Genomic DNA, 23634 nt, shown 5'->3' on the forward strand with positions numbered 1-23634 from the left:
CCACAGCCCTTGCGTATCTAAAGAATCAGGGAGGGACTCGCTCCAGATCCCTTTTTCTCTGGCGAAGGAAGTTCTACTATGGGCAGACGCAAGGCACATCAAGATCCTGACAAGATTCGTGGCAGGAGTTCAGAATGTCAGGGCGGACCTTCTCAGCCGCCGGAATCAGCTTCTGCCAACAGAATGGACCTTGCACCAGGAAGTCTGTCAAAAGTTATGGAAATTGTGGGGACGTCCTCTAGTAGACCTGTTCGCTACATCGAGGACGAAGAGACTTCCTCTGTATTGCTCCCCGGTTATGGACCCGGGGGCAATGCAGTGGACGCGTTGCTCTGGACTGGACAGACCTGGATCTTTACGCCTTTCCCCCATTCAAGATCATGGGGGACGTAATGAGAAAGTTCGCAGCGTCAGAAGGGACAAGGTTGACTCTGATTGCTCAATGTGGCCAGCAAGAGAGTTGGTTCACAAGAAGGTCATGACGTTCCTTGTGGACTTCCCAAGAACGTTGCCCTGGAGGAGAGATCTACTCAGACAGCCTCACTTCAAAGGTTTCACCAAAACCTCTCCGCTCTGGCCCTGACTGCGTTCAGACTATCGAAAAGCTGGCCAGAGCGAGAGCAATCGCTAATGCTCGAAGAGCCTCTTCAAGAGCTGTCTACCAGTCTAAGTGGTCTTCCTTCAGGGCATGGTGCAAGAAGGAAGGAATTTCCTCTTCCACGACCTCTGTGAATCAGATAGCAGATTTCTTTCTCCATCTAAGAAATGTGCAAAAATTGGCAGTTCCTACAATCAAGGGTTATAGGAGTATGTTGTCTGCCGTTTTTTCGCCACAGAGGAATGGACCTTTCCGACAATAAGGATCTGCACGATCTCTTAAGGTCGTTTGAAACTACCAAAATTCCACAAGCAAGACCGCCCTCATGGAATTTAGATGTGGTATTGAAACATCTGATGCTTAGTCCCTTTGAGCCTCTCCATGAAGCTTCTCTAAGGGACTTAACGAGGAAAACGCTTTTCCTAACTTCTCTGGCGACGGCGAAGAGAGTTAGTGAAATCCAAGCGTTCAGTAGCCTAGTGGGTTTCAAGGGAGACAGCGCTGTCTGCTCGTTGAACCCTTCTTTCTTGGCTAAGAACGAGAACCCGTCTAATCCTTGGCCAAAGAGCTTCGATATCAAAGGAAATATCGAGTCTCGTGTGGGTCAAGAACCAGAGAGAGCCTGTGCCCTGTCAGGGCTCTCAAGTTCTATGTGAATAGGACTAGAGAGATAAGAGGTCCCTCAGGTAATCTCTGGTGCTCGGTGAAGAGACCGGATTTACCGTTGTCGAAGAATGCTGTGGCTTTCTTCTTGAGGGACGTCATTAAAGAGGCTCATTCATCTTGCCAGAAGACTGATATGAGCCTCTTTAAAGTGAAAGCTCACGAGGTCAGAGCCGTAGCTACCTCTCTTGCCTTCCAAAGGAACATGTCTATCAGAGATATCTTGATAGCACCTTCTGGAGGAGCAATTCCGTATTCGCCTCACATTACCTCCGGGATGTGAGGACGATTTACGAGAACTGTAGTTCTTTGGGACCTTACATTTCGGCAGACACAGTTTTGGGGGCTGAAGGTAGCTCTCTCCCTATCCCTTAGCTTAGTTAGGTTAGTTTATTGTGTTTTGTGGTTGATGGTGAGATCTTCTGTGAAAATCTCCCATTCCATAGTGTTAATATCAGGGGTTTTTTGCGTTAGTTGGTCAGGTGGTGGTCGGTTGCTGTGTTACTGCCATATGTTTGCCTAGATGGTCTTGTCACATTGTGGTCACGCCCCCGTTGACAGAGCATCCAGAGAGCACCAGCACTACAGGTCAACACCTGGCTGGCAACTCTGATAAAGCATAAGCAGGCTTTTGGTGACAGTAATAACATAGTCTACTTTGATATCAGGTAAGGAACCAATAAGATAATCTTTTATTTTATTTTAAATTTCCTAAAAAATCCTAGTCTGTCTCTACCCACCATCCGAAGGTGTGATTCAGCTATATTATATATCTGTCGGGTAAGTTTCATGAACAAAATGTTATTGTTATAATACAATTAAGTTTGTTCATACTTACCTGGCAGATATATATACTTAGAGTGCCCACCCTCCTCCCCTCAGGAGACAAGGGCCATGAATAAATATGAATAGAAAATGGGAATGGTTCCTGATATCCGCCGCCCAGCGGCGGGAATGGGTACTACCACCTGACCGCCCCACTACGTGTGCCGCGAATTTTGAAATTCTGTCGGACGTCAGAAATACAGCTATATATATATCTGCCAGGTAAGTATGAACAAACTTAATTGTATTATAACAATAACATTTTCAGCATTTAGGATTTTTGAAAATTCCCAATATGAATATTGGTCAGTTACTCAGAAACATCGCTGAGCCTGAGAAGCGAATTGTAAGGAAAATAGAAAAAACAATATATAAAATCAACTCGCTTAATTCTGCCATTCTTTTTAACAGTATTATTATTATTATTATTATTATTATTATTATTATTATTATTATATTATTATTATTATATTATTATTATTATTATTATTATTTGAAAGTATTAAAAACATATAGTAAAAGTACTATAAAAAAATCTCGAGTCTCAGTAAATGAGAGAGAGAGAGGGGGGGGTGGGAATTTCATGAGCACTTGATGGCAACAGCACAACAGCTCCTTCCCCCTCCTGTCACTCAACTTGATATGTATGACAGTTTTAGTACCTGGAGTTAGTGAAAGAATACTGCGATTTCCTTCATTCTTCCATAATTTTTTAAAATTTATAAGCTAAAATCTTACTAATTCACTATGGTATTTTCTTTAATGAATTGATATTACGTATTGCTGTATAAATTGATATTAATAGTATTTGAAAATAGTAAATCATTTATTTATCATACAAAAAACATACACAAAGAAAGAAAGAGAGAGAGAGAGAGAGAGAGAGAGAGAGAGAGAGAGAGAGAGAGAGAGAGAGAGAGAGAGAGAGAGAGAGAGAGAGAGAGAGAGAGAGAGAGGATGTTTTTAGCCATGAAAATAAACATCAAAATACACTAATTAGTGATTATTTTTGTCGGAAAAATCCGCGAATGTGCGAGTCCGTCCGCGAATAATTTCTAGATAGGTGCCAAAGAAAAATCTGCGAATGTGAGAGTCCGCGAATCCGGAGAATGCGAATACGGGGGGACCACTGTAATTCCATGTTGGTCTGCTCGTCCATTCTGAGGTAATCAAACCAGTCACGAGGGTAAAGTTTCAGTTCATTAAATAAACAATCGTGAGATATTTAATTTCATTTCTTCAACCGTACTTCAATTCAGGCTTTCCTTTTTTGCTTGGGTTTTCCAGTTTCTGCTGCAAGACCGCAGCAATAGCGTCATCACTGACTTCAGCGGCCACGTCCTCACTCTACCAGGTCTTGACAAACTGAAGTGAATCTGAACGTCTACGGGCAACGCGGATGGTGGAGACAATTGAGCCTAATCCGCTGGTTGTATCGTCTATGGGACCCGTAAGAGTGTCACTACCTCTCAGAGATCAGCTTTTTTCTCTCCCCTTAACTGTCTCCATCTTTTTCCACAAGCAGTAGTGAATGAGATCGCCTTAGAACTCCAAAAGAAATCAACACAGGACCTTTGGACCCAATCCACAACGCTCCAGGTAATGATCCACATTCCATCTAAATTGACCTCACCAGACAATCCTTCGAGGAGGAAGACAGAGGTCTCAGTCTAGAACACGAGCTAACATCTGCTTCTTCTGAGTAGTTATTAAGTCCACTTCAAAACCTGCACAAAGGAAGTGAGGATGCAGTCCATGCTCCCATGGGCACCAGGCTCCTGCTCTTTTGGGAGAACTAGAGTGCCAAAGGGGCAGAACCATGGGTTATAGAAGTGCTACGGGAAGGGTACCTAGTACCTTTTAAAGAGAGGCCAGCTCTAGTTAACACACCGATTGCATTAACAGCATGCTCTGCAGGATCATAGAAGTTTTTAGCTCTTTTGGAGGAGGTCTCATCACTACTCAAGAAAGGGGCAATAGAAGTGGCAGAGGACATCATGTTGATGGGTTGTTATAGTAAGTTTATTATTCAGTCTTACCAAGCATGATGTACCATTCATGATTGATGGCACAAAGTGGTCCCTCTAGCTGGAGCCTCTGTTCAGTGGATTGTGGACTTTCTTTTCAACCTTTATCGAGTTACGCTCTGCCTCAAGCCAAGTCTTCAGAGTAAAGAACATGAAACTCTCATCTTTGGTGGAGTTATCCATATCTTTGATCAATTTCTCCCCTGCTAGAGCTTTGGTTTCTGGACTGGTATGTAACTCTTGTGTGTCTGCAGCCTTATTAAGGTGCTCTATGAGCTCCTTGGGGTAGGACTTCGACTAAGATCTCTCTCTCAAAACTGTCTTCCTGCTAACCTTAGTCTTTAATAACTATATCAGTAAGTTGCATGTCCTTTCTTATCTTGTCTGGTACTTAGAGCATTGGGAATCTTATTTGTTCATTCCTGAATGTGTGTTGTAGTCCCAGAACCAGTCAGTTCTAAATGAGAGCGACAAAAGCTTATTGATTTTGTCTTTTCAGGACTTTGTTGGTAAATGTTCAGGTGAGATGATTTTGTGTTCAGTGGGAGCCAAAATATGCATGCTACCTATGAAGGGCATGACCTCATATGCCAGAGTGTTGACAGCTTTGCTAGTAATGGCAGGCACAGAGAATCATTTGTAATCAAATTATCTTACAACTCTTCTGATAAAGCAGGCATTCATACAGTTTGAGCCAAAGCTCACTAAGTCAGATGCATGAGACCAGCCTTTGTATTTCAGAGTAACTTTTTAATAGCACTGATAATGAGATCAGGTTTCTGGCGGTAGTAGACCTCCTTTACCTCATTCTACCAAAGAAATGTTATAGTATACCTTTCTATGTGTATGTGAGGCAGTAGCTTTGACCAAGTACATGCTGCATCAGGCGCAGATTTGGATTGTCTACACAATTGAGCACTTGGTCATAGAGTTTTGACTTTTAAAATGCTACTTTCTCTTCTTTGCATTTTAATAAGAGGAGGTAGAGCTATAATCTAAACTGTTCATTTTTACTGGCCAGATTTTAGTGCCCTACTCTGTTTTCCAAGGTTTTAGTATATATATGTTGGATCTCACACAATTCACTCAGGCTCAGGACCCTATTAACACCTAAGGAGCAACTTTTCCCTCATGAAAGTTGATGGTTTGTATTTCAAACCAGATACCTTTGTCATAATCCCACCGCAGCCACCATGCTTAGGCAAAGGTGATGGCAACTTAAATGGGGTGTCCTCCCCCTATTCACCCTCCTACCACCAGTTAACTACCTTGTTACCAAGTTTAAATGGCCAATTACAGCTTTACCTGGGGAATACTCCTGCATATCATGCTGTGGTTTCATACATGATAAAAATAAAATTATTTATGAAAACTGTTTTTCATCAGTTGACTTGGCTTAGTACTCACTTCCTATATTCAGCAAAATTTCACATGATTTATGATTTTCATCTTAGTGATGGTTATCCATGAGTAATGATCACTTATAAACCTTGTTAGCTCATAGATGACAGAATTAAAAATAAGTTATGAATTTAAGAATTTCTATCTAAAGACTAAAATTGAAACCAATATACAGGCAGTCCCCGGGTTACGACAGTCTCGGCTTACGACAGTCTCGGCTTACGACGTTCTGAGGTTATGACACTTTTCAATTATATTCATCAGAAATTATTTCCAGGGTTACGACGCATGTTCCAGGGTTACGACGCATGTTCCAGAGTTACGACGCCTACAAATGCTGATCTGGCAGATGAAATATGACACCAAAAATGCAAAATAATCAATATATAAAGGTTTTTTTTTGATGAAAAATGCAATAAGAATGCAGTTCACATAGTTTTGAATGCACCTAAAGCATTAAAAGTAAGGTTTTCTTAGGATTTTTGACAATGTTCCGGCTTACGGCGATTTTCGGCTTACGACGCGTCTCAAGAACGGAACCCCCGTCGTAACCCGGGGACTGCCTGTAATTGGGTATCTGCAAAACTTGAGAATGAAATCATTAGAAGAAAAATATAGTTTCATGGTAACAAGATGTCTCATATGTTTCAAGCATAACTCACAAAACTTTCAGTAAAAGAGATTTTGCAAAACTTTAGAAAAACTGATGGATCAAATAAAAGACCACTAAGATATACCTTAATGTATAGTAAGCAGAGTTCATAATCCATATGCAGAGTAAGACATAATAGAAAAACTAGTGTATGTAAATAATAAAAAATAGTTTGAAAATAAAAAATTTTGAAACAGAAGATCTGTATTTTAATAAAAGCTTTACCATCAGAAAATTAGAATTTTATACATTCAACTTCCCTGCCAGATATATACTTAGCTATAGACTCCGTCGTCTCCGACAGAATTTCAAATTTCGCGGCACACGCTACCGGTAGGTCAGGTGATCTACCGCCCTGCCCTGGGTGGCAGGACTAGGAACCATTCCCGTTTTCTAATCAGAATTCTTCTGTCGCCCGGACCATCAACATTGTTGTTGGTTCCTCTCGATTGGTTTTTCTTTTTTCACCGGCAATTGATCTTCTTGACCGACTTTTGGTGACGTATCTGGATTGTTGGATTGGCATACGCTTTTGTGGACTGTTTTGTGGACTTGATTTTGGAATTTCTAATAATGTCTGACTACTGGAATGGTTGTGAGAAGTTGTGTGAATGTAGGCTGTAAGGTGAGGTTGCCGAAAGCTTCGGTAGACCCTCACACGGTATGCAAGGGTTGCAGGGAGTATGAATGTTCTTTTACTAATACTTGTAAGGAATGTGAGAACTTGAGTGAGAACGAATGGAAGAATCTAACTAATTATTTAAAAAAGTTAGAGAGAGAAAGAGTGAGGAAGGCTTCTTATAGAAGTTTTAAGTAGTTCTAGATCTGAACTAATTCCAAGCTTGGGATCTTCCCCAAGGGTAAGTATTGCTACTTCTCCTTCCATTGCAGCCCCTTCTCCTATTGCAGAACCTGTAGACTCCCAGCAAAAGAAAACTTGCGGATCTAAAAGCAGACCTTCAAGTTGATGGAAAACAAAATGGCTGCCATACAAGGTAAGGCTAGTGATTTTTCAGTGGACAGTGATATGAGTGTCCCCAGTGTAGTGGAGGGGGCATCTGGTAGGCTCAGCAACGCTCCTAGGTCTAGACCTCTTCCAAGCTCACATGCCCGAGGTAAAGAAAGGAATGTCGAAAACCGAAAGGAGGTTGTGGAGAATCCCCACCGATCAGGTGTCCCTTCGGCGGTTTCTGTGACACCCCAGACTGCCAAGGATCGCTATTGTAAAAGCGTCCTGCGAGAGTGTTTTTCGTCGTCGGGATCTTCATCTCCGAGACGTGATTGGAGAGATTCAGATCGATCTCGGCCTCTCAAGAGGAGTTGGAAGGCTCCGACTATTGATTCGAGCCCAGAAAACTTCCCTGAGGAGTCTCCCTCGGAGTGAAGAAGGCAAGAAGAGCCATTCTTTCAACCAGAGTGAGGAGGCAGGAGGTGGAGGCTATGGACTCCTCCCCTCCTCCTTCCCCTCCTCCCGAAGAGGATAAAGAGGAGGCTACGAAGAGATTCATGATGGCGATGCAAGAACAGATTTCGTCTTTTGTAGGAGTTCTGTCAAAGGAGCCTCCTAGAAGGAAAGACTCTTCCCTTCCGATCAAAAGATCCTCCAGACGTATGGAGGTATCTGCCGCCAGGATCGATACTCCTACTCGAGGTGAGGTTTCCTGTACGAAACCTGGATGAACCGATCAGACGTCTGCACCGGCCAGGAGGCAGGAGCCAAGAGCCAGGGGAGTGAGGAGTCAAAACCAGGAGGCAGGAGCCCAGAGCCAGGAGTGTAGAGGCATCCAGGCAGGAGGCAGGAGCCAGGAGGCAAGAGCCAGGAGGGCAAGAGGCAGGAGCAGGAGTAAGAGGCAGGAGCCAGGAGCCAAGAGGCAGGAGTCAGGAGGCAGGAGCCAGGAGTCCGGAGTCAGGAGGCAGGAGTCCGGAGTCAGGAGGCAGGAGTCAGGAGGCAGGAGGCAGGAGTCAGGAGCCAGGAGGCAGGAGTCAGGAGGCAAGAGTCAAGAGCCAGGAGGCAGGAGTCGGGGACTCGTTCCTGGAGGTTATGACTCTTCTCCAAATAGGAGCTCCTCTCCTTCAGAGCATAGGAGGTCTTGGAAGGACTCTCCCTCCAAACGTGAACTTTCTCCTTCGTCTGATCGAGGGTTAGACGAGTTGTCTGATGACGAACCTCCTGCTAATGAGGGACTATCTAGTTATAAAGTCATTAGCCTCATTATTACTTCAAGAATTGGAGATTCTCTTAGTCCGGCGGCTCCTCCTTCTCCTCGTTCTCTCTTTTCGAGCTCGGCTACGGCAAAATCTTCGGCCTTTTGAAAATGAAGCCTGCGATATCTATGAAGAAGGCACTCCATTCTTTAGATTCTTGGATGGACAAGAAGAAGGAGTTAGGAAAGACGGTATTCTGCATGCTCCTCCAAAATTACATGGAAAGAGAGGTATTTGGTATGGGACAGGAGAGACTATGGGTCTTTTCTATCTACCTGCCTCTGCAGATGCCGACTTTTCCAATTTAGTGGAGGCCTCTAGACGTCACTCTTAGGATCGGTCAGAGCGACGTGGAGCACTTCAGAGTTGAACCACTTTCTAAAGGGACTTTTTTTTGTCACTTTAGAGGTGTTCAACTTTCTGGATTGGTCACTCGGAGTTCTGGCCAACAAATCTAAGGATCCGGAGTTTCTTAAAAACCCAGAGATTCTCCATAGCGTCCTGTCCTGCATGGACAAGGCAGTACAGGACGGTTCGGGTGAAGTGGCTTCACTTTTTGGTGCTGTCTCCTGAAGAAGAGATCAGTTTATGGATCCCTATTATCGAAAGGGGTTTCTCCGAGCCAGAGGACTGCTTTATTGTTCGCCCCTCTATCGGATCATCTGTTTCCTTCTCAGTTGGTGAAGGATATATCTCGCTCGCTAACTGAGAAGGCGACACAAGACCTACTAACGCAAACGTCCAAGAAAGGACGCCCTGTAGTGTCGGCGATTAAGAAGGACTCTCGTCCTCCTCAGCAGCCCTTTCGTGGAGGTAGCAGGCGGCGTCCCCCTTGCCCAGAAAGAAGAGCTCTGATAAGAGAGGAAGGTCTTCCTTTAGGCCCTTCAAGAAATCCAAGTGACTTGTTGCTCCTTCAAGCACCAGTGGGGCGCCAGACTCCTGAACTTTGCAGGAGTATGGGCAAAAAGGGGAGCCGACCCTTGGTCAGTGTCGGTCCTAAAGAAGGGATATGTAATCCCTTCGACAACAGCCCTCCCCTAACATCTACGCCTCGGGAACTGTCAGCGAGGTACAGAGACCCGGTAATGAGAAAGACTCTCCTTCAAATGGTGGAACAAATGTGGGAAAAAGAGGCCATCGAACTTGTGCAGGATCCACACTCCCCGGGATTTTACAATCGCCTTTTTCTAGTACCAAAGGCATCGGGGGGGTGGAGACCAGTTCTGGACGTAAGCGCTCTGAATCGCTTTGTTCAGAAAAAGAAGTTTCGCATGGAAACGTCCGCCTCAGTATGTCGGCTCTTCGTCCAGGAGATTGGATGGTCTCTCTGGACTTGCAAGACGCATATTTCCACGTTCCCATTCACCATTTGTCAAAGAAATATCTTCGTTTTGTAATAGGAGACAAGATCTTTCAGTTCAGGGCTCTGTGCTTCGGTCTGTCTACAGCTCCGCAAGTATTCACCAACCTGATGGCGAATGTGGCAAGATGGCTTCACCTAGAGGGAATAAACATCTCCCTCTACTTGGATGACTGGCTGATCAGGGCAAAGTCGGAGATTCAGTGCTTGGAGGACTTATCAGTAACAAGGAACATGATAGATTCGCTAGGATTGCTCTCAACCTCGAGAAGTCACAGGTGATCCCCAGCCAGAACTTGGTCTATCTGGGGATTCAGATGGATTCTCGGGGTTTTCGAGTATTATTCCTTGCGAGAAAGAATCACTCGAGGTTTGTCGAGAATCTCGAGCTTCTTAGAGAGAAAGAACAGCTCAGCGAGGGATTACCTGAGCCTTTTAGGGACCCTGTCCTCACTAGAAAAGTTCTTCTCTCTGGGGAGACTTCACCTTCGCCCTCTTCAGTTTTTCCTCAAAGAGGTGTGGAGTTGGAAGACGGGACAACTCTCGGACATCTTCCAACTTCCACAAGAGGTAAAAGATCATTTGAAGTGGTGGATCCCTCCTCTTCAAAAAGAACGAGGCGTATCGCTTGCCCTGCAGAACCCAGACCAAGTGTTATTTACCGACGCTTCGGAGTTGGGATGGGGAGCGACGCTAGGAGCAAGGGAGGTGTCAGGCACCTGGACAAAGGAACAGGTGTGTCCTGGCACATCAATTGCAAGGAACTAGTGGCCATACACCTAGCCTTAAAGTTCTTCGAAGAGATAGTCAGAGACGGGGTGATACAGATAAACTCGGACAACACCACGGCTCTGGCTTACATACGCAAGCAAGGAGGCACGCACTCTTTCTCCCTATATCAGTTACAAGACACCTGTTAACCTGGACGGAAGAAAGAGGCATAACTCTCCTCACAAGGTTTGTTCAAGGGATCAAGAATGTGAGAGCGGACAGACTAAGCAGGAGGAATCAGGTCCTTCCCACAGAATGGACTCTACACGAAGAAGTGTGTCGAAGTCTTTGGTCCCTGTGGGGGAGACCTCACATAGACCTGTTTGCGACGTTCCTCTCCAAAAGAATAGAGATCTTTTGCTCTCTAGTGGAAGATCCGAGAGCCTTCGCAATAGACGCGTTTCTCCTGGATTGGTCGGGTGTGGACGCATACGCCTTTCCCCGTTCAAGATCCTGGGGGAAGTGCTCAGGAAGTTCGTAGCTTTGAAGAGCACGAAGTTGACGCTAATAGCCCCATTTTGGCCAGCCCAGGAATGGTTCACGGAGGTACTGGAGTGGATAGTGGACTTCCCAGATCGCTTCCAAAACAGACCAGATCTACTCAGACAACCCCACTTCGAGAGGTTTCATCACAACCTCCAGGTCTCGCTCTGACTGCCTTTCGACTATCGAAAGACTTGTCAGAGCGAGGGGCTTTTCTCGCAAGGCTGCGGGCTCTATCGCTAGAGCCCGCAGAGCTTCAACGAGAAGAGTATACCAATCAAGTGGGAAGTCTTTAGAGGTGGTGTAAGGGTCAGAAGCTGTCCTCCTCCAGTACCTCTATAGTGAATATTGCCGATTTCCTCCTCTTTCTGAGAGAGGAATCACACCTATCTGTCTCAACAATAAAGGGATACAGAAGCATGCTGTCTTCAGTATTTAGGAATCGAGGCCTAGACATTGCAAGCAACAAAGATCTACACGATCTAATTAGATCTTTTGAGACTTCAAAGGCAGCTACTCCTAGAACACCTAGTTGGAATCTAGACTGTCCTGAAATTCCTTTCATCGGATAAATTCGAGCCTTTACATCTGGCTTCCTTCCGCGACGTCACTAGGAAATGCTTGTTCCTGGTGGCTCTCGCTACAGCCAAGAGGACGAGCGAATTGCACGCTCTGGATTCCACGGTGGGGTTCAAAGGAGATGCTGCCATCTGTTCTTTCCAGACAATGTTCTGGCAAAGAACGAAAACCCGTCAAAAACCGTGGCCCAGAAGTTTTGAGGTAAAAGGGCCTATCTAACCTTGTAGGCAGAGAGATAGAGAGGTCTCTCTGTCCAGTGAGAGCTCTTAAATATTATTTAGAGAGGAAGAGACAGATGGGAGCTTGTCAACAAGGTCTTTGGTGTGCGGTGAAGAACCCCAAAAGACTCATGTCCAAGAACGCCTGGCTTTCTTTGTGAGAAGCGTAATTACGGACGCTCACAAGAACTGCTCGGAGGAATCCTTCGGTCTTCTAAGGTCAGACACATGAAGTGAGGGCAGTAGCAACGTCTTGGCGTTCCAAAAGAATATGTCTCTAAAGAATATCATTGAGACTACATATTGGAGGTGCAATTCAGTGTTTGCATCTCATTATCTGAAGGATGTGAGAGTGACCTATGAGAAGTGCTTCTCGCTAGGTCCTTTTGTATCAGCAGATACAGTACTGGGTCTTGGAGCAAAGACTGATCCTTAATTTTGTGTTTTTATCGTACATAAGTATATGTGCTTGGTTTTCTATTAGCAAGCTCACTAATGTCGCACGGGCAGCATAGTGTCATTGCTGGTAGGGGATCAAGGGTATGTATGGCTAGTAGGGGAGTACAAATTTTTTTTTTTTTTTTTGTATATTTTGTAATGAAAGTGTATTTATGTTTCGAGTTTTTGGTTGTTTGTAAGGAGTTCGGGGATAACTCCTTACAATCTTAGAACTAACATGGATGTTAGGATCAGGTGATCGGGATCGGTTTTGTGCTCCTTGAACAAGGTGTATTGTCATATTAGTGGAATAGCACCCAATGACAAAGGCCTTTAAGCTCTGCCGAGTAAGTGGATAAGACCCCATTGGCAGACCCACAAGAACTCTTAGCCATAGATCAATATCTCGCTGAGGCTCTTGAGGCTAAGCAGACTCCAAGGCAGTAGCCGCGAAGTCTTCAGCCTAATAAGGTAGGAACCAAGGTTTATTAATACCTACAACATATGTTGTTTACCTGTCTATTTCAGTAGTTAGCTGTCTCTTACCCACCACCAATGGGTGCTAATCAGCTAAGTATATATCTGGCAGGGAAGTTGAATGTATAAAAATGATATTGTCATGTTACAATAAAGTTTTATACATACTTACCTGACAGATATATACGATTAATGGCCCACCCAGCCTCCCCGCAGGAGACAGGTGGAAGAGAAGAATTCTGATTAGAAAACGGGAATGGTTCCTAGTCCTGCCACCCAGGGCAGGGCGGTAGATCAGCTGACCTACCGGTAGCGTGTGCCGCGAAATTTGAAATTCTGTCGGAGACGACGGAGTCTATAGCTAAGTATATATCTGTCAGGTAAGTATGTATAAAACTTTATTGTAACATGACAATATCATTTTAATTGGACATCTGACCCCCTTAACCACAAGTCCTTTAGTACTCTGATTTTACAACCAACTTTGGATTAAGAAACAAGTTCAAAAAGAATGATAACATGCCATTGTTATCCTTATAGCCAAACCTGCCAAACATCTCGGTAATTCATCATACCATAACCGGTATTTGTAACAGTCTGCCTATGCAAAGTGATTGAAAAATGGTGAGTTCAAGGTGAATGTGATACTTGAAAACAATTAATAAAGTAACTCCAGTCCACTGTTAATCATAGAATATAGTTGTACGTTGGACCCACTATGTTGCTTAGAAGATAATAGTCTAAAAGCAATTGAGTGGAAACTAGTTTCCATCATGTTTGCTTTCTGTTTTTATGCTTATATATATGCTTTTCTACTTATGAATGAGTTGCGTTCCGAACGGCTGTTCGTAGTTCAACTCTTGTACGTATAATACGTACAGTACTATTTATGATCTTTCGTACTAAAACCCAATACTAGTACTGTTACTGTATTTCATGGAGTATTTTATTAATACTATTTGTTTTCTCATACTAGTACAGCCTTTCAAGTTGTCTTAAAAGCTTTTAGCCTTTTACTGAATCAGCATGAGGCTAAGCGGTACAGACTTTTGTCTGGTGTTCTGTCCAGATATACAGAAGATTTTCCACTTCTTCTACCACCCTCCCCCTTCCCTTACTTATAATTGTTGTCTGCATTAACACAGCACTTTTCATGTGCTCCATAATTTTGTCTTTGTTCTTCAAAGTGCCAATGGTCAAACGATTCATCAACCATTTTTTCACCACTCTCTAACTTCTTTATTATAGCTACTTTAGTTCCCATTGCTTGGTGCTTTGTAAACACTAGCAATTTTATCAGTGGCCTTGCACTTGCCATTAGCCATGATATTTTAATGGATGAGATAATATTTCACGATAAAAACACACAAGTGAATCTGTATTAGAGGTGGAATCGTAGCACTAGCATAGGTACAAAGAAACTGGGATGCATAGTGGCGCCAGCTACAGTGCTGTCCAGCCTGACTAGTGGCAGAAATTGTAACTCAGTCAAAGTAGGCATCACAACAAAATTTGGACTTGCAGGAGCGCTTCTAACTAATATTGAATTTAAGGTTGGATGTTTGTTTCTTTGAAAGTTTGTAAGTAGAGGAGTGTCTGTATCACTTTAAACCCTCCCTCTGTTTAATACAAATCTCTCCTCTTACAAGGGTTCCCTTATAGCCCTCTGATTGATTTCATCCACATCTGATGTAGCTGCATAGATAATGAATGATATCTGTAATGTAAGGAATAAGTTCTTGCTAATGGCAGGATACAGACCTGACAGAATAACTAGATTATTTTTATCATGAATGGCATATCAACTGCGTACCATTTGTCATTCCTAGCATTAATAGGAAAATGATGAATTATGCCTAATAGGTGACGAGTTTGTCGTTGTGGTTATTATGGCATAATTTTTGTTAATAATAATTTATAAATTTAAACTTTTGAATTTTCTCTCTCTTTTCAGGTACATTATCAGCTTTCTTTTAGATTCAACTCTGGGCCTAGTGATTATATGGGTTGGCATTCGTCTTAGTATCCACATTGGCCAGACACAGGGCTATCCTACAATAGTATTTGGTGAATATGGTTAGTATAATGTTTTGATGTAATTTGTTAATGTAACAATATGTTTTATTTTTTAAACTATGCACCTATCCAGAATTAGCCATGCAGATATTTTTTTTATGTTTTTTTTTATAATTTGTTGTTCACAGTTCCATACAAGCTATGAACAAAATTGTCTAAGTACAGTGGAACCTCGACATACGAAAGTCCCAGCTTACGAAAAATTCAGGTTACGAAAGCAAATACGAAGATTTTTTGCCTCTGCATATGAAAATAATTCAGGTTACGAAAGGGTGTTACTGTAAAGTCCTGAGATTTGCCCGGACCACCGAGAACAATTTTAAAACTCTCACGCCGCCAATTGAGTAGACTTGCCACCATCCTCCCACTCTCCCATTGGTTCCTGATGCTAGTCACCGCCATAAGATCCTGCTCTCCTATTGGTCAGCATCTTGCCTCTGTGTAAAGGCATTCTTTGACCATTTTTTGTGGCAGCGTTATTGTAAACACTGGAATTTGTTCGTGCACATATACGTATTTTGTTTGTTAAGGTAAATTCGTGTCAGTGATTTTGCTTTCGTTGTACTGTAAGTTTCTTTATCGTGTTGTGTGTGAACTTAATTACTTACGTTATTAGCCATGGGTCCCAAGAATGTTGCTGAAGTTCACGGAAAGAAGAGGATGCTTTCTATGGAGAACGAAGATGGAGGTAATCAAGAAGTGTTAATGTTTTCTGCCATTTGTTAATGTGTTTCGTAAATTTTAGTCTTACTGTTTTCTGCCATTTTTTAATGTGTTTCGTAAAGTTAAGTGTTCATGTTTTCTGCCATTTGTCCTCCTCCTCTGTCGCCACTTTCGGAGATTGCCTCACTCGAAAGGTAAGGTTCCACATTTTACTACATACGTATGTACGTACAGTATTTCTTGTACTATGTACACTAAAGGGATTTTGACGAAGGAAAAATCTATTTCTGGGCGATGGGTTCGTGTCGCCCTGTGAAATAATCCTTAAGTTCATTATTTCTAGGGTAAATGATCTAACAAATACCAGAGAAAAAATAAAATCCAGAGGATGTCAGTATAACTGACTCGCTCACTCTAATAAAAGAGAGTGTCGGTATGGTAACAGGGGCGAGTGAGACCACTACCACGAACCCATTGCCATTTAGGACACTTCCACATCAGAATCCCCACCTGCGAGAGCCGATCCATAGGCGGTGACGACCACTACTACTACTACTACCCACGCCACGCGGACTGCAGCGCCTCTAGTGGTCATCCTTGTTGTTAGATTCCCATCTTGGGCTGCAGGGTGGGACACGGGGGGATTTCACAGGGCGACATGAATCCATCGCCCAGAAATAGATTTTTCCTTCGTCAAAATCCCTTTTCTGGGCTCAGTTCGTGTCGCTGTGTGAAATAGTACCAGAGAAACAGCACAAGATGAATACAAAGAAAAGGTCTCAATGAAACTATAAGATAAAATTAAAGGTATAATGTTCATGATTCAAAAGTTATCATACAAGATTTGCTTACAAATTTAAAGAGACTTATAACTAACTTAATAATTAATTGAAACAAACAATGATAACTTATTTAGTAAGGTGAGTGAGGTAATACAATAAAGCGACTCACTAATACTTAAACAATATACAAAACATATTAAACAATCAATGTGTGCTACCCTAGCATAAAAATAAGGGTAGCCACACTCAAAGATATTTCATAATATACAAATAGATGTGGATGTCCCTAGCATAAAAATAAGGGACATTCCACCTTGATGTGATCATAGCAGCTAAGGCTAGAGAACCATATAGAGCTTAACGGTAGGGTAAGAGACATATTAGCTGAGGTAGGAAGAAAGGATACCTGGATTTTCTACTATAACTACTGTGCAGAGTCAGGGGAAACTATGTTTCCCGCTGCCATTGCTGAAAATTTTAAGGATTCCAAGGACTTTAGATAGTGACGCTTAAAGACTGTCGGCGATTTCCATCCAGTATATTTCTTAAGATCATCAAAATTCATATGTTGAAAATAATTGATAGAGGTGGCTACTGCCCAGATATCATGTGCTTTTGGGAATGATTCAGGATTAGCTTGCTTAATGAAGTAAAGGATCTGCTGCCTGATCCCTTTTACTGTTAGAGTGCCACCTTTTTCTCTCATAAAGAGAGGACCTGAGGATCTAGAAGATGTCCTTGACATAAAGGCTCTTAAGGTCATTACTGGACAGAGAGAAGGGTCTTGGGGAAGAGGGCTGACTTTCCAAGGTGCCCACCTTGCTAAAGGTATCTCATTTTTAGCTAAAAATCTCTGGATAGAGCCGACAGTTCTGAAATTCTGGCCCCTGAGGCCAAGTTTAGTAAATTAGCGTCTTTCTTAGTAACATTATGAAGTTGTCAGTATCTGAAGCTAGTTTGAGGACGTCATTTAAAAACCATGAAACTGAAGTAGGTCTCTGAGAAGGCCTAAGTCTAGCACAGGCTTTGGGAATAGACGTAAAATAGGAGTCTGTCAAGTCTATTTGAAAACCCAACTGAAATATTTTCTTCAAAGCTGATTTATTAGTGGTAGTAGTGCTAGCTGCTAAGCCTTTTTCAAATAAGGACCTGAAGAAGAATATTGCTAAATTCATTGTCATGGTTGTAGTGTTTGTCTCATTCAGGAAAGATGCTAACTTTTTGACAGCAGCATCGTACTGTCTCAAAGTTGATTCCCTCTTATCTGATTCTAAGAAGAGGATATTCTGGGGATCAATACCTGCATCTTTTTCAGCCGCAAACTTCATGAAGTCCATAAAGTTAGGGTTTTGAGAATACCTGAGGAAGCGAACACAGTCCTCATTTGTACTGATTGAGATAGTTTGGGATTGTGAATCCGTCGAGGCCGGAGACCCAATTCCAAAAGCAGGGGGTACCAGTTGCTCTTTGGCCAGTCCGGGGCTACTAGAGCTACTTGTCCTTTGAAAGTTCTGAGTTTGTTCAGAACTTTCAAAAGAAGATTCACTGGAGGGAAGACGTATATCTTCCTCCACTGACTCCAGTCTATGGACAAGGCGTCCGTGGCATAAGCCAGTGGGTCCAGGTTGGGGGCCACATAGCAAGGAAGCTTGTGGTTCGCTTGTGAGGCGAAAAGATCTACTTGGAGACCTGGGACACTCCGGCGTATCCACTGGAACGACTTGTTGTCCAGAGACCACTCCGATTCTAGAGGAACCGACCGGGACAAGGCGTCCGCTATCACATTTCTTACTCCTGCTAAGTGGGTGAAGGATAGATGCCATTTGTACTTGTTCGCTAGAGAGAAAATGGCTATCATGACATGGTTCACATGTTTCGACTTAGATCCCCCTCTGTTGATGCAGTGTACTACTACTGCGCTGTCCAAAACCAGTTTTATATGAGACTTCTTTGGTGGAAGGAGTTTCTTCAGGGTAAGAAATACTGCCATAGCCTCCAAAACGTTTATGTGTAGCTGGCGGAACTGAGTTGACCAAGTTCCTTGGACTTTTTTGAACTGAGAGTATCCTCCCCAACCGCTTAGTGAAGCGTCTGTATGGATAGTTAGCGCCGGAGGAGGATTTTGAAGAGGAACTGACTTGGACAGATTCTTTACCTTCGCCCATGGACGAAGTTGGTTGCGAAGGATTTGCGGGATCACTGACAACTTTTCTCGAGATTTGACATTTGCTCTTGAGCGCCAAACTCAATTTATATCTTTCAACCTTACTTTCAGAAGAACGTCTGTCACTGAAGCAAACTGAAGGGAACCTAGGATTCTTTCCTGGTTTCTCCTTGAAGTCTGCTTGTTCTTGAGGAATTGCCTTACTGACTTGGCTATTTCTTTCCTTTTGACCACCGGAATTAACAGATTGTGGGAGGATAAGTCCCATTGGATGCCTAGCCACTGAAAACGAGTCTCCGGAGTGAATCTGGATTCCGTTTTGTTTATTTGGAACCCGAGATGTTCCAGAAATTGTATTACTTTGGCTGTGGCTTTGAGGCATTCCTCGACGGTTGGTGCCCAAATCAACCAATCGTTGAGATACGCTACTACCATTATCCCTTGTGATCTCAGTTGTTGAACTACCACTTCCGCTATCTTCGTGAATACCCTGGGGGCTACATTCAGTCAGAAGGGCATCAATTTGAAAGAAAATGCCTGGTCTCCCAGCTTGAAGCCTAGGTATGGGCGAAAGTGCCTTGCAATTGGGATATGATAGTATGCGTCTGTAAGATCGATAGAGGTGGTGACGGCCCCACAGGGAAGTAAGGTCCGTACCTGTGAGATGGTCAGCATTTTGAACTTGTCGCAACGAATGAATAAGTTTAGCTGGGACAAGTCTAAGATTATTCTTCTTTTTAATGAGCCTTTCTTTGGCACGTTGAACAAGCGCCCTTGAAATTTTAGATGCTTGACTCTCGACACAACTCCTTTCTGAAGGAGCTCCTCTGCATAATCTGCCCATTCCTTTGATGATAGTTGAAGGAATGATTTGGTTGGAGGGGGACCCTTGATCCAACTCCAACCTAGCCCTTTGGACACAATGCTCTGTGCCCATTTGAAGAACCCCCACCTGTGACGGAAAAGGAACAGCCTCCCTCCTACCTGGGGAACCTCACTGCTGTTGTGTGGGATGTCCTCCACGTCCCCCTCCGGAAGGGCTTTACCCCCTGTTGGTCGCTCTTCCTGCACCTCGGTTGCCGAAAGTTACCTCTGGCTCCTTGCTTACCCTGGCGAAAACCTATTCAAAGGTTTGGAGAGCCTGGCTTTCAAACATATTGGGGTGAAACCGAGAAACAGCATAGGAGGTTGAAGGTTGACCTTGAGGGGACAGCAAGAGAATGGGCTGACTCTGGCCTTTAGACGTTGATGGCTGACCAGGTTGAGTGACTGGGACAGCCTGAACGAAATGCTGCTGCTGCTGATGCTTCTGGTATGGCTGGAACCTTTTGGTTTTCTTTAGTTTCTTGCCAGAGGAGGAAGGGTTCTCCTGCTTCCTCTTAGCTGAGATACCCCACCGAGCTCTATAGCTCTGGTTAAGCCTCGAAGCTTCGTGGTGTACCTCATTGACTGCAGACTCCGGAAATAGGTCTGCTCCCCAAATGTTTGAAGCGAGTAGCCTATTTGGTTCATGTCTGATGGTAGCCTCTTGGAGGACATGCTTACGGCAGTTCCTTCTTGCTACCATAAAGTCATAAGCATCTGTCTGAACCGTCTGCAGTTGCGATTTGGCCAGGATCTTGAAAATGGGTTCTGAACCGTAGGTAAGGGCAGCCACTTCGCTTATGACCAGGGAGTTGAGCGACCTCCCAAGCCTGGTCCTTGCATCGAACTCTGCCTGAATGAGGTTATCAGGCAGTCTCGGCAGCTTCTCACCGAAAACTGTTTTCCATGGCACAGTCCGGTTTTAACTTACCCACCGTGAAGGTAGCCGGTAGGTTCTCCCACAGGTCTCCGAACGCCGGGAAGAGAGGAGATGTAGGGTCTGCTTCCTTGAGCTGTGGGAGAGGTTCATCTTTCATAGCCGCTTGCATTGCTAGCTCCATCATTTTTGTCGTGAAGGGGAGTGGTGCCTCCTCCTCCGTGGCAAAGATGGTAAAGGGGCTTTTGAAGGCTTGGAGTCTGATGTTGGAACAGTCCCAGTCCTCCAAGCAATGCACCCATTCCCTCTGGGCCTGGTCCCTACTGTACAGGACAGTTTCCTTAGGGATTTTGTCTTCCCTATTGAGAGCTGTCTCTGTCAGCCTCGCATAACCCATGAAAGGCGCAGTCAATCCGGCAGGATAGAACTCGAAGTCCTCGATCCTTCTCGTTCCACATTCCGGGATTGATATCATGCCTTCCTTGAAGGGAGCATAGGCTGCTACCCTCCAAGGATTACTCATGGAAAATGCGGGAAGGGTGTCATATGCCGGTAACTGGGCAAGACCAGTTCCTGCTACTGGAGAGTCGGCCTGAGTAGTTAGGTTCATGCCAGCCAGACGATTGTCGTGGTCTAATACACGCTCAGACAGGCATTGAATAGACTGACCTGACTGATTTAGTGTATTGGAGAGTAGAGCTAACATCTGCTCAAACCTCGTACCAAGCGATCCGACCATCTCGCCTACTTGCTGTAAGACTCCTGCCGAAAAGGCAGCGGGGTCAAAGGCACTAGGAACCGTGATCCCGGCAGGAGTCTGCAGAGGAGATCCGGCAGCAACAGGAGAAGGTACAGGCTCGGCTGGAGCGCGGACCTTCTCCTTAGAGGACTTGCCTCGTGACCCTCTTTGAGTGTGAAGGCTCAGACTTCACTTTCCCTGCTCCGGTATGGGGGGCCGAAGACTTACGAGAAGAAGAAGACAACGACTTTTTGGACGTTGTCTTCTGTAGGGTCTTCTGCTCTCTGTGTCCCTTCACCTTAGGAGGCACAGATACAGCAGGCGTACTAGTAGGGATCTCAGATCCCGTAAAGCCTTGAAATGAAGAGGAAGAAGGAACAGGGGAAGAAGATCCAGGTGCACCCAAGGGAAGCCCTTGAGCGCCCAACACACCTACCTCAACTGATAGGTCCTCAGCACCTACCGTCATAGGCTCTATATTAAGGTCAAGTGTGGCCACGTCCGCCACGATGTCCTGGCTACCACCTCCAACCAAGGCCTGCTCCACCTGCTGCTGAATGGTTGCAATCGCCGGAGCTGCCGCAGCGGGGTCCACATACCCAGTTGCCTTGCCACCGGGGAAGATCTGGACAGCCAACTTCTTATCTAGGATATAGGGCTGCCCTTTAGGGGCGTTCTTCCTGAAGCCGCCTACCCAGGCCTTCAGGGTAGCCAAAGCGACTTCTTTCACGGCGGCAGCCTGAAAGAGAGGGACATTGTAGTCCACACGACGGAGCTCCAAGACGAATCATGAACAAAATAGATTATGGTGTAGCAAAACTTAAAACTAGGATATGTAGGAACATATGTGATGGACAAAAGTAAATCTATACCCGTTTATACTTACTCCGTCCAAAAACTGGCTCACAAGGTCATAGCAGATGGTGCAAGCCTCGTGATGCCAAACAATCAGATCCCCGTGGTTGGTAGAGGCGTGCTGTGTCCTACACACCTCATGGCCGCAGGGGTCCTGAAGCACGGTGTTACAGCCTGGTTCCTGACAATTAGTAGCCTGTAAGTGAAAAGATACATGAGTATCAACGTTATACACTTACAGTCCTACTATAGAACTCCGTTGCATGCCGGAGTACACTAAAAAATTTTTGACATAATCCTCCCCCGAACTACGTGTGGGAGAAAATCTAGGAGTTTCGTCTCTGGTTGGAATTTCCGGTGTACACCGGAGAGAGAAAAAAAGATGCAACCAGATGTTTTAATACACCCATAGAGAGTTTCAAGGAGTAGTAAACCACGCCGGAGAACGGAGGAGGATACCATAGACTTAAACTAGAAAATTAACCTAAAGAAGCACGTATAGCTTCGAATAGAAATATACTCGTCCACCTTTTCCGACTACTAGAGGAGTGCCTGGGTAAGGAAGCAAGCTCTCCACCGATAGCGGAAAGGAGGGAGTAGGTAAGCTTTTAGGACCACTTAAATTCATCTCCACCCCGGTGGCTGGCGGAGCCAGCCATCCCCCACAACAACCGAAGGGACACCAGGTAGCGAGCAGGAGTTCCGTCCACTGATGACGGGGGAAACAAAGAGTGGGGAGGGAGAGAAAACAGAAAGGAGCACGCCGGAGAAGACCGAAGCGGCCGGAGGGAGGGGTGGCCAACCCCAACCTCCTTCCACACCGGGGCTCCCCCGGTGCCAGAGGCGAAAACGTGGTCCCCCAGTATCCCAGCTGTCCGGACCTCCCAAGTACCCCCGCAGAAGAGAGGAGGAGGGGGGGACTCACACGGTTGTCATGGGAACCGTAAACGAGCCCGGGCAGACCCCCCCTTCCCGCACGGGAGGGGAGGAAGGGAACTAGGGTTAGGGCGACCAGAGGGACACGCGATCACAGGTGGACCAACTGATGATAAGCAACACGACCACTAGGCTAGTGGCCACATGAGCCCAACGGTACCATAGGGCAAAAATGCAATAAACTGAATAAAAGGATTAATGCAACAAAACCGCCTAGGCACTGGACGCCCTAACAGCTAACCTAATATATATATATATACAATAAAATCTTACATCGTAAAAGTATAGAAAGAAAAGGAACACACGAGTGAGAGAAAAAGAAGTCCAGGAGGAGAAGGCCTGTTCCGAAGAACAGCCGACTACTCGAAGCTAGCCGTAGCCGATGTAGAGCAAAAGCCAGGATGCTGGACCAGGAAAATCAAACACTGTAGCCCTAAATACCTAGACAAAGAGACATGCATGCATGAACTAGATCTAAGGCATGGGCTGTGAATTCCTAAAATTCTATAAATACGATGTGAAAATAAAAGTAGAGGTAACATGTGACAAGAAAACCCATGAAAGGCTAAAATCATGGAAGAATGCCCCAGTATGGAGGACTGGGAAATCTAGCCAAACACGCAAGGCTGGGCCCATTGGCCGCCATGGAGTCAGACCGGTGGGGACCGTATATGCCCTAAAAAAGCAGAAATACTGGTCCCTGGCAGACAACACTAAATCCTAACCTTTCGGGTACTTAACTTAGCTGCAGTGATAGCTGCGCGTTCCATGTTGACGAAGAAATAAATCCAAGAAACGCGTCACAACACAGAGCAAAAATGGCACGTGTTACAGCAACGAGCTAACGAGAAAGGATGACCACTAGAGCGGCTGCCAGTCCGCGTGGCGTGTGGGTTAGTAGTAGTAGTAGAGGCCGTCACCGCCTATGGATCGGCTCTCGCAGGTGGGGATTCTGATGTGGAAGTGTCCTAAATGGCAATG

The 23634-nt window shown here is 44.7% G+C and overlaps 1 protein-coding gene across 3 annotated transcripts in view; it reads left to right on the plus strand.

The window, feature by feature from the left end:
* Positions 1-23634, plus strand: part of LOC135219605 (store-operated calcium entry regulator STIMATE-like) — a 139958-nt gene that overhangs the window by 65040 nt on the left and 51284 nt on the right. For all 3 annotated transcript variants that reach the window (XM_064256496.1, XM_064256498.1, XM_064256497.1), the window contains exon 4: positions 14652-14773. In XM_064256496.1, coding sequence (XP_064112566.1) covers positions 14652-14773 — 122 coding nt within the window. The remainder of the gene's footprint in view (positions 1-14651; positions 14774-23634) is intronic.

The sequence above is a fragment of the Macrobrachium nipponense genome, chromosome 1 (genome assembly GCF_015104395.2).
Source record: "Macrobrachium nipponense isolate FS-2020 chromosome 1, ASM1510439v2, whole genome shotgun sequence".
Taxonomy (NCBI): Eukaryota; Metazoa; Arthropoda; class Malacostraca; order Decapoda; family Palaemonidae; genus Macrobrachium; species Macrobrachium nipponense.